This window comes from Kogia breviceps, chromosome 3, assembly GCF_026419965.1.
Source record: "Kogia breviceps isolate mKogBre1 chromosome 3, mKogBre1 haplotype 1, whole genome shotgun sequence".
Classification (NCBI taxonomy): domain Eukaryota; kingdom Metazoa; phylum Chordata; class Mammalia; order Artiodactyla; family Physeteridae; genus Kogia; species Kogia breviceps.
In genome coordinates, this window is record NC_081312.1 from 82,655,386 (window position 1) to 82,668,236 (window position 12,851).

Sequence of the window (12,851 nt, forward strand, 5' to 3'; positions counted from 1 at the left end):
ATATGTTAGCATAGTTGTAATTCGAAAAGTGTAGTAGCTCAACACCAACAAGATGGGAAGTTGTTGGTATTTTCTTTTTTTTTTTTTTTGCTGTACGCGGGCCTCTCACTGTTGTGACCTCTCCCATTGCGGAGCACAGGCTCAGCGGCCATGGCTTACGGGCCCATCCGCTCCGTGGCATGTGGGATCCTCCCGGACCAGGGCAGGAACCTGTGTCCCCTGCATCGGCAGGCGGACTCTCAACCACTGCGCCACCAGGGAAGCCCAGTTAGTATTTTCTTTCCTTATTGGTCCAGAGTACTTTGCAAGTAGATATTTTACTTAAATTAACATGTTTGAAGATCAGGTAAACTGTACCAATTGTAGAGTTTAATTTGTATGTTTAATATCTTCTGAATATTTTATTTTATTTTATTTATTTTGTGGTACGCGGGCCTCTCACTGTTGTGGCCTCTCCCGTTGCGGAGTGCAGACTCAGCGGCCATGGCTCACGGGCCCAGCCGCTCCGCGGCATGTGGGATCTTCCCGGACCGGGGCACGAACCCGTGTCCCCTGCATCGGCAGGTGGACTCTCAACCACTGCACCACCAGGGAAGCCCTCTTCTGAATATTTTAAATGTTCTATCAAATATCTTTATTATTTAATTTATTGTAAAGTCTCATGGGATCAGAAAATGACCATCAAGTACCACCTTTTGAATTAATAGGAAGTATTGACCACAATTCTGAAATTTCTTTTCTGTGCATAATGAGTCTAAAGGTTATGATTTTTGTTCCCAAATTCTTTAGGAACAACTGGAAAGAATCAACGATGCCCTTTCCTGTGAATATGAGTGCCGTCGGCGGATGTTGATGAAACGATTAGATGTAACAGTGCAGTCCTTTGGATGGTCTGATAGAGCAAAGGTAAGGCTGTTTTTCCATTTGTGTCCTGTAGGTGGTACTCTGTGACAGCTCTTCAGGCTCTCTTGTCTGTTAGGTACCGATGCCACATTTGTACTTTATCACACTGTTTGAAGCTCCTGCCCAGGCCAACTGCTGGTCTTAAATAATGATCCTGGTCTTGTATACAAGTCCCTGTTTTCAAATATCTTAATTTCTCCCCATATCTTTCACATTTATTTAAAACTCATAGATGTTGTGATTTATGCAAGGATATACATAAAAGAAGGCATCATATGTGATAGTGAGATAGATATAGTGAGCAACTGGTCAAGAAAGAAGGATTTATTGCTAAACACCCTACAGTACACAGGATAGCCCTTCAAAACAAGATCTATCTGGTCCGAAAGGTCAAAAGTAGTGGTTGACAAAATCTGTTTCTGATGATATGAGATCAGATTTTTCTTTATATATAATATATCATTATTTTCATTCAACAAATAGTTGAATGCATACTCTATTTCATGTACACATTGAAGGACTTTTATTAAAACATATATTTGAACAGCAAGTGCAATGTGGCACACTGTACACAAAAAGAGGTGACTCTTCTGTAATCATCATGCCTGTCTGCTTATTGTGCTACTGTCACTTTGTTTATTTAACTAATGTGAGGTTCATTATTCTTTTTCAGTTTTGCAATCTGGTTAAAGTGACACATCATTTCTCAATGTTATCCTGTCCAAATCTTCTCTGATAAATAGCACCTGTCTGCAGAAAGCACCTGCTCAGAAGCAGTTTTAGACTTCCTGTTACTGTTAAGCTTGTGACAGGTCACCCAGGCTGAGAGGAAAGAAATTAACAGACAAGCTGCTACTGTGTTCTGAAATGATGGGACTGAGGCCACGTATTCTCTGGTTTCTCTCCTAATGGCCTGTGCAGTCTTTCCAGTATAGTATGTCTCTCTTCCTATTCCACAGAGGGATTAAAACCCTTTTTTCCCATTTGATATATGTCTAAATCCTTTTATTCAACTGTCGAGAAAGTAAAATACTGATTTTTTTTTTTAGAAAAAAAAAGAAAGAAGGATTTAGGAATGAATCAGGTAGCACTGATGCGTGAACAAACCTTCTTAAAGGTGGCTTAAGGCTGTGGAGTGTGTTCCAGCTGAAGAGGAGGTTGGAGGGTGGGGGCATTCCCAAATATGAATCTCTTTGGGTAGTTTTCTAGAGAGCTGTCACCCATCATTCCCATTTTATGCCTGTAATCTGTACCCAGGTGTCGTCTGGGATCCTCCACTCCAGACTGTAAGCTGGGACAATTATAGGAAAACATTTGCTTCCCCTGTTTGAGGGATCATTGTGTCCTGTGCTCCTTGATGTCCAGTTTCTGAAAATCACTGGTTCATGTGGGTTGTCCAGTTTTATGGTTGTTTCAGGTAGGAGGGTAAATCTGTGCCTGTTACTCTCATATATTATTATTACATTCTTTGGATTAACTGGGCAGTTGTCCTGCCCCCATATTGTATCAACTGGGGTCATTTATGCAGCTTCATTCAGCTGATACCTGGGCTGGGCTGGAACATCCAAGATGGTTGTCTCACATGTCTGGGTTTTGCTAACTGTTTCTTGGGGTGCTTCACTTGTCATCTTGGCTCTTAGGTGGTCTCTCTCTCCATGTGGTGCCCCACATTGGTTTCCTATGGCTGCTGATCAGAAGTCCTAAAATGAAGGTATTGGCAGGATTGCATTCCTCCTGGACACTTCAGGGGAGAATCTGTTTCCTTGCATTTACTAGCTTCCAGATACCACCTGTGTACCTCGAGTCATGACCTCATCCTCCATCTTCAAAATCAATAATGTAGGATCTTCCAGTCTTTCTCCTTCTACTTCCATTGTCACATGCCTTCTGCTGTCTCTCTCTTATTAGGAGCCTTGTGATTACACTGGGCTTACCCAGATAATCCATCTCAAGATCCCTAACTTAACTCGCATCTGTATCTTCAAGGTGACATAGTCACAGGTTCCAGAGATTAGGATGTGGAGATCTCGGGGGAGCCATTCTGTTTACCAGGTGTCTTCTAATTGGAGTTTATTTTTTTCCTGCATTGTATTTCGTTATCATATGCGGCTGCTGCTTTTTTCTTTTTCTCTTTTTAAAATATACTTAAAAAATCAAGTATTCTAATGAGTCCTCTCTTCTATACTTTCCCTCCTAAAAGCTTGTGTCCTACTGCAATTTGGGCTGTTTGCGCACCTATCCTTGGCTACTCCACTATTTCCTGGATCCCATGGCCTTCTCGTTCATTGTTTATTCCCTCAATCTACCATGGTGAATCCACAAATAACTTCCTAACAAAGGGTGCATAGGAGTGATTTTTCTGACCCCTTGAATTCTGAAAATATGTTTATTCTGCTGCCACGTTTGATTGATAGTTTGGGTAAATATAAAATTCTAGGTGGAAAACATTTTTCTCTAAGAATATTGAAGGCAAAAAAAAAAAAAAGAATATTGAAGGCATTGCTTCATTGTTTTCTAGCATATAGTGCTGCTGTTGAGAAACCCAGTGCCATTGCCTGTCCTTTTGGATGACCTTTTATTTTTCTCTGGGAGCTTTTGGACCCTTTTTTTTTTTTTTTTTGAGAATTACATTTTATTTGACAGACTTGCTTAGGACTTAAGCCTGGAAGACAGCCTCTCAGATGACTCTGTGGGACTGCTCTGAAGAGGTAAGGGAGGAGCCAGGATATATAGGAGTTTTTGCAAGAAACCAGGTAGTAGGAACATCAAAAGATCATTGTTAAAAAAAAAAGAAAAAGAAAAAAAGATCATTGTTAATTAAAGAAAAACAGGGAGTTCCCTGGTGGTTGGACTCTCTTCTTTATCCTTGGAGTTCTGAAATTTCACAGCATATGTCAGTCTGGGTCTTCCTGAATTTATTGTGCTAAGCATTAGGTGGGCATTTCAATCTGTAGACTCTTAGCTTTTATATTTCTCTTTATTAATTTCTTCCCTTTTGTTTTCTCTTTCTGAAACTCTTGTTATTCAGATATTAGACCCCCTGCATAGATCCACTTGAGTTGCTTTATTTTTTTTCTCATTTTCTGTCTTTTTCTTTTTGATTGACTTTCTTGGAAATGTCTTTAATTTTATTTTGTTCTTGGCACTAAATTTTTGTTTCTGCCGTCATTTTTTCATATCCAGGAATTCTTTTTGCTTCTTGAGTTTTCCTTTTTCATGTTTTTTTTTTCTTGTTTTATGAACGTGCTATCTTCTTCACTGGGGATGAAAAATTTTTTTAAAAAAAGGTTTTGTTTTGTTTTGTTTCCCCTTTAATTATTTCTTTCTCTTCCAGAGCAATTTTTGGTTTGTTTTTCTTGGTCTCTCTCTCGTGGTGGCTTTCTTCAAATCATGATGGTCCTTTGTTGTCCATATTTAAGAGAAGACACTGAAAAACTGATTGGGAACTGTAGTCGTTGATCAGGATTGTTGATGTCAGACTTTGGAGCCGCCTCCTTTGCTGTGTAAATTCCTGATGCTCATTTGGAGAAGTCTTTTCTCTGTAGCTGCTCAGTTTTTCAAGAAGGGAAGCATCATTTTTTTCTGTACATTATTCTCCTTTGGCTAGAGGAGGAGGAGTGGTGACATGGCACCAGGGGTTGGAAGAATAGACTATTCCATAAATAGACAGTTAACCCCTATTTTTGGCTCCCAGTTTCATTTCCTGAGATGTTGGTTCCCTTCTTACCTGTATCCCCTTTTTCCATTCTCTTTATTGTAGTATATATGTATTTAAAAAAAGAAAATTTAGTGTGTTTGAGAAGATACCTTTAGAAAATATCTTGATATTTTATCTTCTCATCTTGGTCTTTCTTCATCACGTTTTAGGACAAGGAGCTTGTGTTTTTGTTGTTTTTTTCCTTAGTCCGGAAGATTTTTTAAATATTTTTTTTCCTCAGAGTATAGGTCAAATTTTGGCCTTTCATGCCATCCTTTTCAATTGATTATATGAGTATATACATTTATACCCTGAGTTTTCTTTTCTTGGTAAATTTAATATATCTTTATCTTATTCTCCGTATTTCATGTGTCTGATGTTGTTGAATGACTCATCAAATGTTGTTCTGCAGCATTTAAAATCTTTTGCATACAGATATACTCTATTGATTGACATTGAGTTTTCCTTTAATTTTGTCTCTTTTGACCCTGTAATGAAATTTATGGCAGCTCAATTTTTGTTCATGTCTATGATATATTCCTAAAAGTGGAATTTCTTGATCAAAGAATATCCATTATAATGCTTTTGATGCATACTCTAGAGTTGCTCTTCAAAAAGATTATACATGTTTATTAGTATGGTTAATCTGGTTTCTCTGTTTCTTTGCTGGTATTGAAATGAGACTGAGTATACTTTTATAGTTTGCTTTTTTTTTTTTTTTAACTGAATATATTGTGATCATTGTCCCATATCTCTAAAAGTTCTATTTTGGTGTCCTTTTAAAATTAATTTTAAATTTATTTCTTATTTTTTGAGTTATAGTTCACCATCTTAAAGTGTACAGTTCAGTGGTTTTTAGTATGTTCACTGTATTCTGTGCCATTATCTAATTCCACAACGTTTCCCTCACCACCAAAAGAAACATGCACCTATTAGTGGTCATTTGCAATACCTTCACCTTCCTTCTCTGACACTCAATACTATAACCTACTTTCTGTGTCTTTGGATTTGCCTGTTCTGGATATTTCATATAGATAAAGATTCATACAATATGTGGCTTTTTATGTCTGGTTTCTTAGCATAATGCTTTCAAGGTTCATCCATGTTGTCCCATGTAACTGCACAATCAGCCCTCCATGTCCGCAGATGTGAAACCCATGGATTCCTAGGGATTCCTAAATGGAAATTTACTAAATTTCCTAAATGGAAATTGTGAAAGGTTATGACTCTTAATGCTCTTGATTCACATCACCAAATTGTTTTTTACAAAGTTTGTATGAATTTAAGCTCCTACAAGTAGGGTAAATGAAATTTTGCCTTCACTTTAGCTTCTTTAATTTTAGAATATTATCAATTTTATGGCTAACTTGATGGTTAAAAAAGACTAAATTGTTTTAATTTGTATATTTTTTATTAGTGGTACAGTTGAACTTTTTTTCATAAGCTTATTAGTCATTTGAATTTCCTCTTTTTTGAAATTTCTATTTGTGTCTTGTCTTTTTTTCCCCTTAAGGTCTTCCTGTTTTCCTTCTGATTGAGCTTTTTATATATTAAGGAAGTTAGCTAGTTGCTTTATTTGTTGAAAATATTTTTCCCAGTGGTCTTTTGTTTTATGTCTTTTGATGCGCAGAAATTTTAGTCTATAATGTGGTTAAGTTTTTCAGTTTAAAATAAAACTTTAAACAGTGAACTCTTTTAAAAAATTTATAATTTTTTTATTGGAGTATAGTTGATTTGCAATGTTGTGTGAGTTTCTGCTGACAGCAAAGTGAGTCAGTTATACATATACCTATATCCACTCTTTTTTTTGTGTGTGTGCTAGGCAGGCCTCTCACTGTTGTGGCCTCTCCCGTTGCGGAGCACAGGCTCTGGACGCGCAGGCTCAGCGGCCATGGCTCACGGGCCCAGCCGCTCTGTGGCATGTGGGATCTTCCTGGACCGGGGCACAAACCTGTGTCCCCTGCATCGGCAGGCGGATTCTCAACCACTCGCCACCAGGGAAGCCCCATATCCACTCTTTTTTAGATTCTATTCCCATATAGGTCATTACAGAGTTCCCTGTGCTATAAAGTAGGTTCTTATTAGTTATCTATTTTATATATAGTAGTGTGTATATGTCAGTCTGAATCTCCTAATTTATCCCTTCCCCCTTCCTTTACCCCTTGGTAACCATAAGTTTGTTTTCTACATCTGTGACTCAGTTTCTGTTTTGTAAATGGGTTCTTTTGTATGATTTTTTTGGATTCCACATATAAGCAATATCATATGATACTTGTCTTTCTCTGTCTGACTTACTACGATAAACTCTAGGTCCATCCATGTTGCTGCAGATGGCATTATTTCATTCTTTTTTATGGCTGAGTAATATTTCATTGTATATATGTATCACATCTTCGTTATCCATTCCTCTTTCGATGGACGTTTAGGTTGCTTCCATATCCTGGCTATTGTAAATAGTGCTGCAGTGAACATTGGGGTGCTTGTACCCTTTCTAATTACGGTTTTCTCCAGATATATGCCTATGAGTGAGATTGCTAGATCATATGGTAGCTCTACTTTTAGTTTTTTAAGAAATCTCCATACTGTTCTCCATAGTGGCTGTACCAATTTACATTCCCACCAACAGTGTAGGAGGGTTCCCTTTTCTCCACTCCCTCTCCAACATTTATTGTTTGTAGATTTTTTTGATGTTGGCCATTCTAACAAGTGTGAGGTGATACCTCCTTGTAGTTTTGATTTGCATTTCCCTAATAATTAGTGATATTGAGCATCTTTTCATTTGCTTTTTTTTTTGGCATACAAATTCTTGACCTTATATATTCATTTTGTCATTTTTTTCCCTGCCTGTACCTGTAATGGGTTTCTTAACCAAAGTCAATCCATGCACAGGATTTCTTTTTTTTTTTTTTTTTTTTTGTGGTACGTGGTCTTCTCACTGTTGTGGCCTCTCCCATTACGGAGCACAGGCTCTGGACGTGCAGGCTCAGCAGCCATGGCTCATGGGCCCAGCCACTCCGCGGCATGTGGGATCTTCCTGGACCGGGCCACGAACCCGTGTCCCCTGCATCGGCAGGCGGACTCTCAACCACTGCGCAACCAAGGAAGCCCTATTTTGCATTTATATAATAAAATATAGAAGACAATAAAAATAAGTGAGGACTGCTATAAGCAACAACAGAAACAAAACTCATGAGCAATATTCAGCAAAACAAGGCAAACATAAAATGATATACATTGTATGGTTTCTTTTTAAAAAATTCAAATCTGGGCAAAACATTTATGGTGAAGGTAGTAGTTATTATGGGGGCAGAAAGTAGGGGTCATGACCAGGAAATAGTATAAAGAAGGCTTCCGAGGTGCTGGGAAAGTTCTGTTTCTTGATCTGAGTAGTGGTTATACTAGTGGGAGTTCAGATAACTCACGTAAGTCATAAGTTTATAGTTAAACTTATGACTTATGCAGTTTTCTCTGTGTTACAACTTATTAAGAAAGCTAAGACAAAAGCCTTATTTAGTTCATTAAGATGAACAGTTGGCAAAGAATTACTGAATATTATTTTAGACACCTACAAAGTTCAAGGAAGTGTCTTAGGTGATCAAAGATTCCAAGTCCATTCCACTATCAAATACATATTTTTTTCTTATTAGTCGTCCATTTTATACACATCAGTGTATACATGTCAATCCCAATCTCCCAATTTATCACACCACCCCCTTCCCCCGCCACTTTCCCCCTTTGGTGTCCATATGTTTTTTTCTCTACTTCTCTGTCTCAATTTCTGCTCAGCAAACTGGCTCATCTGTACCATTTTCTAGGTTCCACATAAATGCGTTAATATACAATATTTGTTTCTCTCTTTCTGACTTCCCTCTGTATGACAGTCTCTAGATCCATCCGCGTTTCAACAAATGACCCAATTTCGTTCCTTTTTATGGCTGAGTAATATTTCATTGTATATATGTACCACATCTTCTTTATCCATTCGTCTGTCAATGGGCATTTAGGTTGCTTCCATGACCTGGCTATTGTAAATAGTGCTGCAATGAACATTGGGGTGCATGTGTCTTTTTGAATTATGGTTTTCTCTGGGTATATGCCCAGTAGTGGGATTGCTGGGTCATATGGTAATTCTATTTTTAGTTTTTTGAGGAAACTGCATACTGTTTTCCATAGTGGCTGTATCAATTTACATTCCAACCAACAGTGCAAAAGGGTTCCCTTTTCTCCACACCCTCTCCAACATTTGTTGTATGTAGATTTTTTGATGATGGCCATTCTAACAAGTGTGAGGTGATACCTCATTGTAGTTTTGATTTGCATTGCCTAATAATTAGTGATATTGAGTGTCTTTTCTTGTGCTTTTTAGCCATCTATATGTCTTATTTGGAGAAATGTCTATTTAGATCTTCTGCCCATTTTTTGATTGGGTTGTTTGTTTTTTTTGATATTAGTCTGCATGAGCTGTTTGTATATTTTGGAGATTAATCCCTTGTCAGTCACTTCGTTTGCAAATATTTTCTCCCATTCTGTGGGTTTTCTTTTAGTTTTGTTGATGATTTCCTTTGCCATGCAAAAGCTTTTAAGTTTCATTAGGTCCCATTTGTTTTTATTTTCATTACTCTCGGAGGAGGATCAAAAAAGATCTTGCTGCAGTTTATGTCAGTGTTCTGCCTATGTTTTCCTCTAAGAGTTTTATAGTATCTGGTCTTACATTTAGGTCTTTAATCCATTTTGAGTTTATTTTTGTGTATAGTGTTAGGGAATGTGCTAATTTCACTCTTTTACATGTAGCTGTCCAGTTTCCCCAGCACCACTTATTGAAGAGACTGTCTTTTCTCCAGTGTATAGTCTTGCCTCCTTTGTCATAGATTAGGTGACCATGGGTGTGTGGGTTTATCTCTGGGCTTTCTATACTATTCTATTAATCTATATTTCTGTTTTTGTGCCAGCACCATACTGTTTTGATTACTGTAGCTTTGTAGTATAGTCTGAAGCCAGGGAGCCTGATTCCTCCAGCTCCGTTTTTCTTTCTCAAGATTGCCTTGGCTATTCAGGGTCTTTTGTGTCTCCATACAAATTGTAAAGTTTTTTTGTTCTAATTCTATGAAAAATGCTGTTGATAATTTGATAGGGATTGCATCGAATCTATGCATTACTTTGGGTAGTATAGTCATTTTGACAATATTGATTCTTCCAATCCAAGAACATGATATATCTTTCCATCTGTTTGTGTCATCTTTGATTTCTTTCATCAGTATCTTATAGTTTTCTGAGTACAGGTCTTTTGCCTCCTGAGTACAGGTATTTTATACTTTTTGATGTGATGGTAGATGGGATTGTTTCCCTAATTTCTCTTTCTGATCTTTTGTTGTTAATGTATAGGAATGCAAGAAATATCTGTGTATTAATTTTATATCCTACAACTTTATCAAATTCATTGATGAGCTCTAGTAGTTTTCTGATAGCATCTTTAGGATTTTCTATGTATAGTATCATGTCATCTGCAAACAATGATAGTTTTACTTCTTTTCCTATTTGGATTCCTTTTATTTCTTTTTCTTCTCTGATTGCCATGGCTAGGACTTTCAAATCTATCTTGAATAAAAGTGGAGACAGTGGACATCCTTGTCTTGTTCTTGATCTTAGAGGAAATGCTTTCAGTTTTTCACCATTGAGAATGATGTTTGCTGTGGGTGTGTTGTATATGGCCTTTACTGTGTTGAGATATGCTTCCTCTGTGTCCACTTTCTGGAGAATTTGTATCATAGATGGGTGTTGATTTTTGTCAGAAGCTTTTTCTGCATCTATTGAGATGATCATATGGTTTTTATTCTTCAGTTTGTTAATGTCGTGTATCACATTGATTGATTTATGTATGTTGAAGAATCCTTATATCCCTGGGATAAATCCCACTTGATCATGGTGTATGATCATTTTAATGTGTTGTTGCATTTAGTTTACTAGTATTTTGTGGAGGATTTTTGCATCTATATTCATCAGTGATATTGGCCTGTAATTTTCTTTTTTTGTGATATCTTTGGTTTTGTTATCAGCGTGATGGTGGCCTTGTAGAATGAGCTTGGGGGTTGTTACTTTCTCTGCAAGTTTGAGAAGGATAGGTGTTAACTCTTCTCTAAATGTTTGACAGAATTCGCCTGTGAAGCCACCTGGTCCTGGACTTTTGTTTGTTGGAAGTTTTAAAATCACTGTTTTATTTTCAGTACTTGTGATTGATCTGTTCATATTTTCTATTTCTTCCTGGTTCAGTCTTGGAAGCTTATATCTTTCTGATAATTTGTCCATTTCTTCTAGGTTGTCCATTTTATTGGCATATAGTTACTTGTAGTTAAACAATGAACTCTATTATATTTGGAATCCCCTTCGTTATATGTTGATTATTATTATTTTACAAATAGACAACAGTTCATTGCAGCACCATTTAAAAAATCTATTTCTTTTCTTATTGCTCTTTTTTTAAAGGTTTTTGTATTCTTTATTTTTAGAGCACTTAAAGGTTCATGGCAATATTGAACAGAGGTTTTGAGATTTCCATTTACCTCCTGCCCCCCCCCCATAACCCCCCCATCATCATCCCCCACGAGAGTAGTAAATTTTTGCAGCTGATGAACCTACATTGATATATCATTGTTATCCAAAGTCCCATAGTTTGTATTAGGTTTCACTCTTGATGCTGCACGTGCTATGGTTTTGAAAAAATACACAAAGACATGTATCCACCATTATAGTATCGTACAGAATATTTTCACTGCCTGAAAAATCTTTTCTGCTTTGCCTATTCTTCCCTCCCTCCGCACAACCCCTGGCAACCTATTTAATCTTTTTACTATCTCTACAGTTTTGCCTTTTCCAGAATGTCATATAGTTGAAGTCATACAGATTATTATTTTCAGATTAGCTTCTTTCACTTAATAATAGACATTTAAGTTTCCTTCATGCCTTTTTGTCTCACTGATCTTTGATGCCTCCTCTATTGTTTATTGCATTCATGCATTTATGAGGCCCTGAATCTCAATTGCCTCTTTTGTTTCATCAATCTGTTCCCTCTACCAGTTCCATTTAATTAGACTGAGGTAGGATAGTATAGTGTTATCTATACAACCACTCTAAAAGGATGTTTTGAAGATTAAAGATACGATATTAGATGAAGAATAGCTTGGCTCATTTAACAAGTAGTCAATGAATGTTAACTGTTAAGGCAATGATGATTTAGATATCCCCTACCTCCCTGCTCACCACTGCCCCCAAAAAAATATTCCAGTAGGACTGAAGTAAATCTATAAGTTAATTTTGAGGGAAACCGACAATACTCAATGTACCCATCCAGGTATTTCTGTTTATTCAAGTTTTACTTTTGTTTTTGTAGATTTACTAATGTTTTCTCCTTAAAGGTTCTGTGTGTGTTTTCGGTACAGCTATTTTTAGGTATTTTGCTTTTTGTTGATATGAATGGGATTTTTTTTCATTACTTTTCAAATGAGTTGTTACTGGTAGTTATGTAGTCTTTTAGCATCTGTTGGGCTTTTTTTTTTGTCATTCTACTTACAGATTATCAGATATTTGAATGTTTTGCTCTTCTCTGTTTCTTTGCTTATGTTATTATCTCCTTTTTTTCTTTCTGAAGATTATCATTGCCATCGCCCTTTTTTAAAGTTAATTAATTAATTTGGCTGCGTGGGTCTTAGTTGTGGCACACAGGATCTTTGCAGCATGCAGGATCTTTAGTTGCAGCATGTGGGATCTTCGTTGTAGTACATGGGATCTTTAGTTGTGGCATGCAGGATCTTTAGTTGTGGCATGCAGGGTCTTTCGTTATTGCGTGCGGGCTTCTCAGTAGTTGCGGCGCACAGGCTCTATAGCGCGTGGGCTCAGTAGTTGGGGCGCACAGGCTGAGTTGCCCCACGGTATGTGGGATCTTAGTTCCCTGACCAGGGATCAAACCCACGTCCCCTGCATTGGAAGGTGAAGTCTTAACCACTGGACCACCAGGGAAGTCCCGCCATTGCTCTTTCATTGAAATGTTCTTTGGTTCCTTTTTTCCCTGAATTTTGTCATTTAGATAAAAACAGATGACATAGCAAGAATTTACCAGCCTAAGCGTTATGCTTTGTCACCCAAGACAACAATAACCTTGGCACATCTACTTGCTGCCCGTGAAGATCTATCCAAGATCATCAGGACAAGTAGTGGCTCCAGCCGGGAGAAGACAGCATGTGCCATTAATAAGGTTGGT

General features: G+C 37.4%; 1 protein-coding gene across 1 annotated transcript in view; it reads left to right on the forward strand.

Moving 5' to 3' along the window:
• The window catches only part of FAM98B (family with sequence similarity 98 member B), a 34,658-nt gene that overhangs the window by 18,598 nt on the left and 3,209 nt on the right, over positions 1 to 12,851 (forward strand). Inside the window, exons 6-7 of the mRNA XM_059057073.2 lie at positions 790 to 906; positions 12,678 to 12,845. Of these exons, the coding sequence (XP_058913056.1) occupies positions 790 to 906; positions 12,678 to 12,845 (285 nt within the window). The remainder of the gene's footprint in view (positions 1 to 789; positions 907 to 12,677; positions 12,846 to 12,851) is intronic.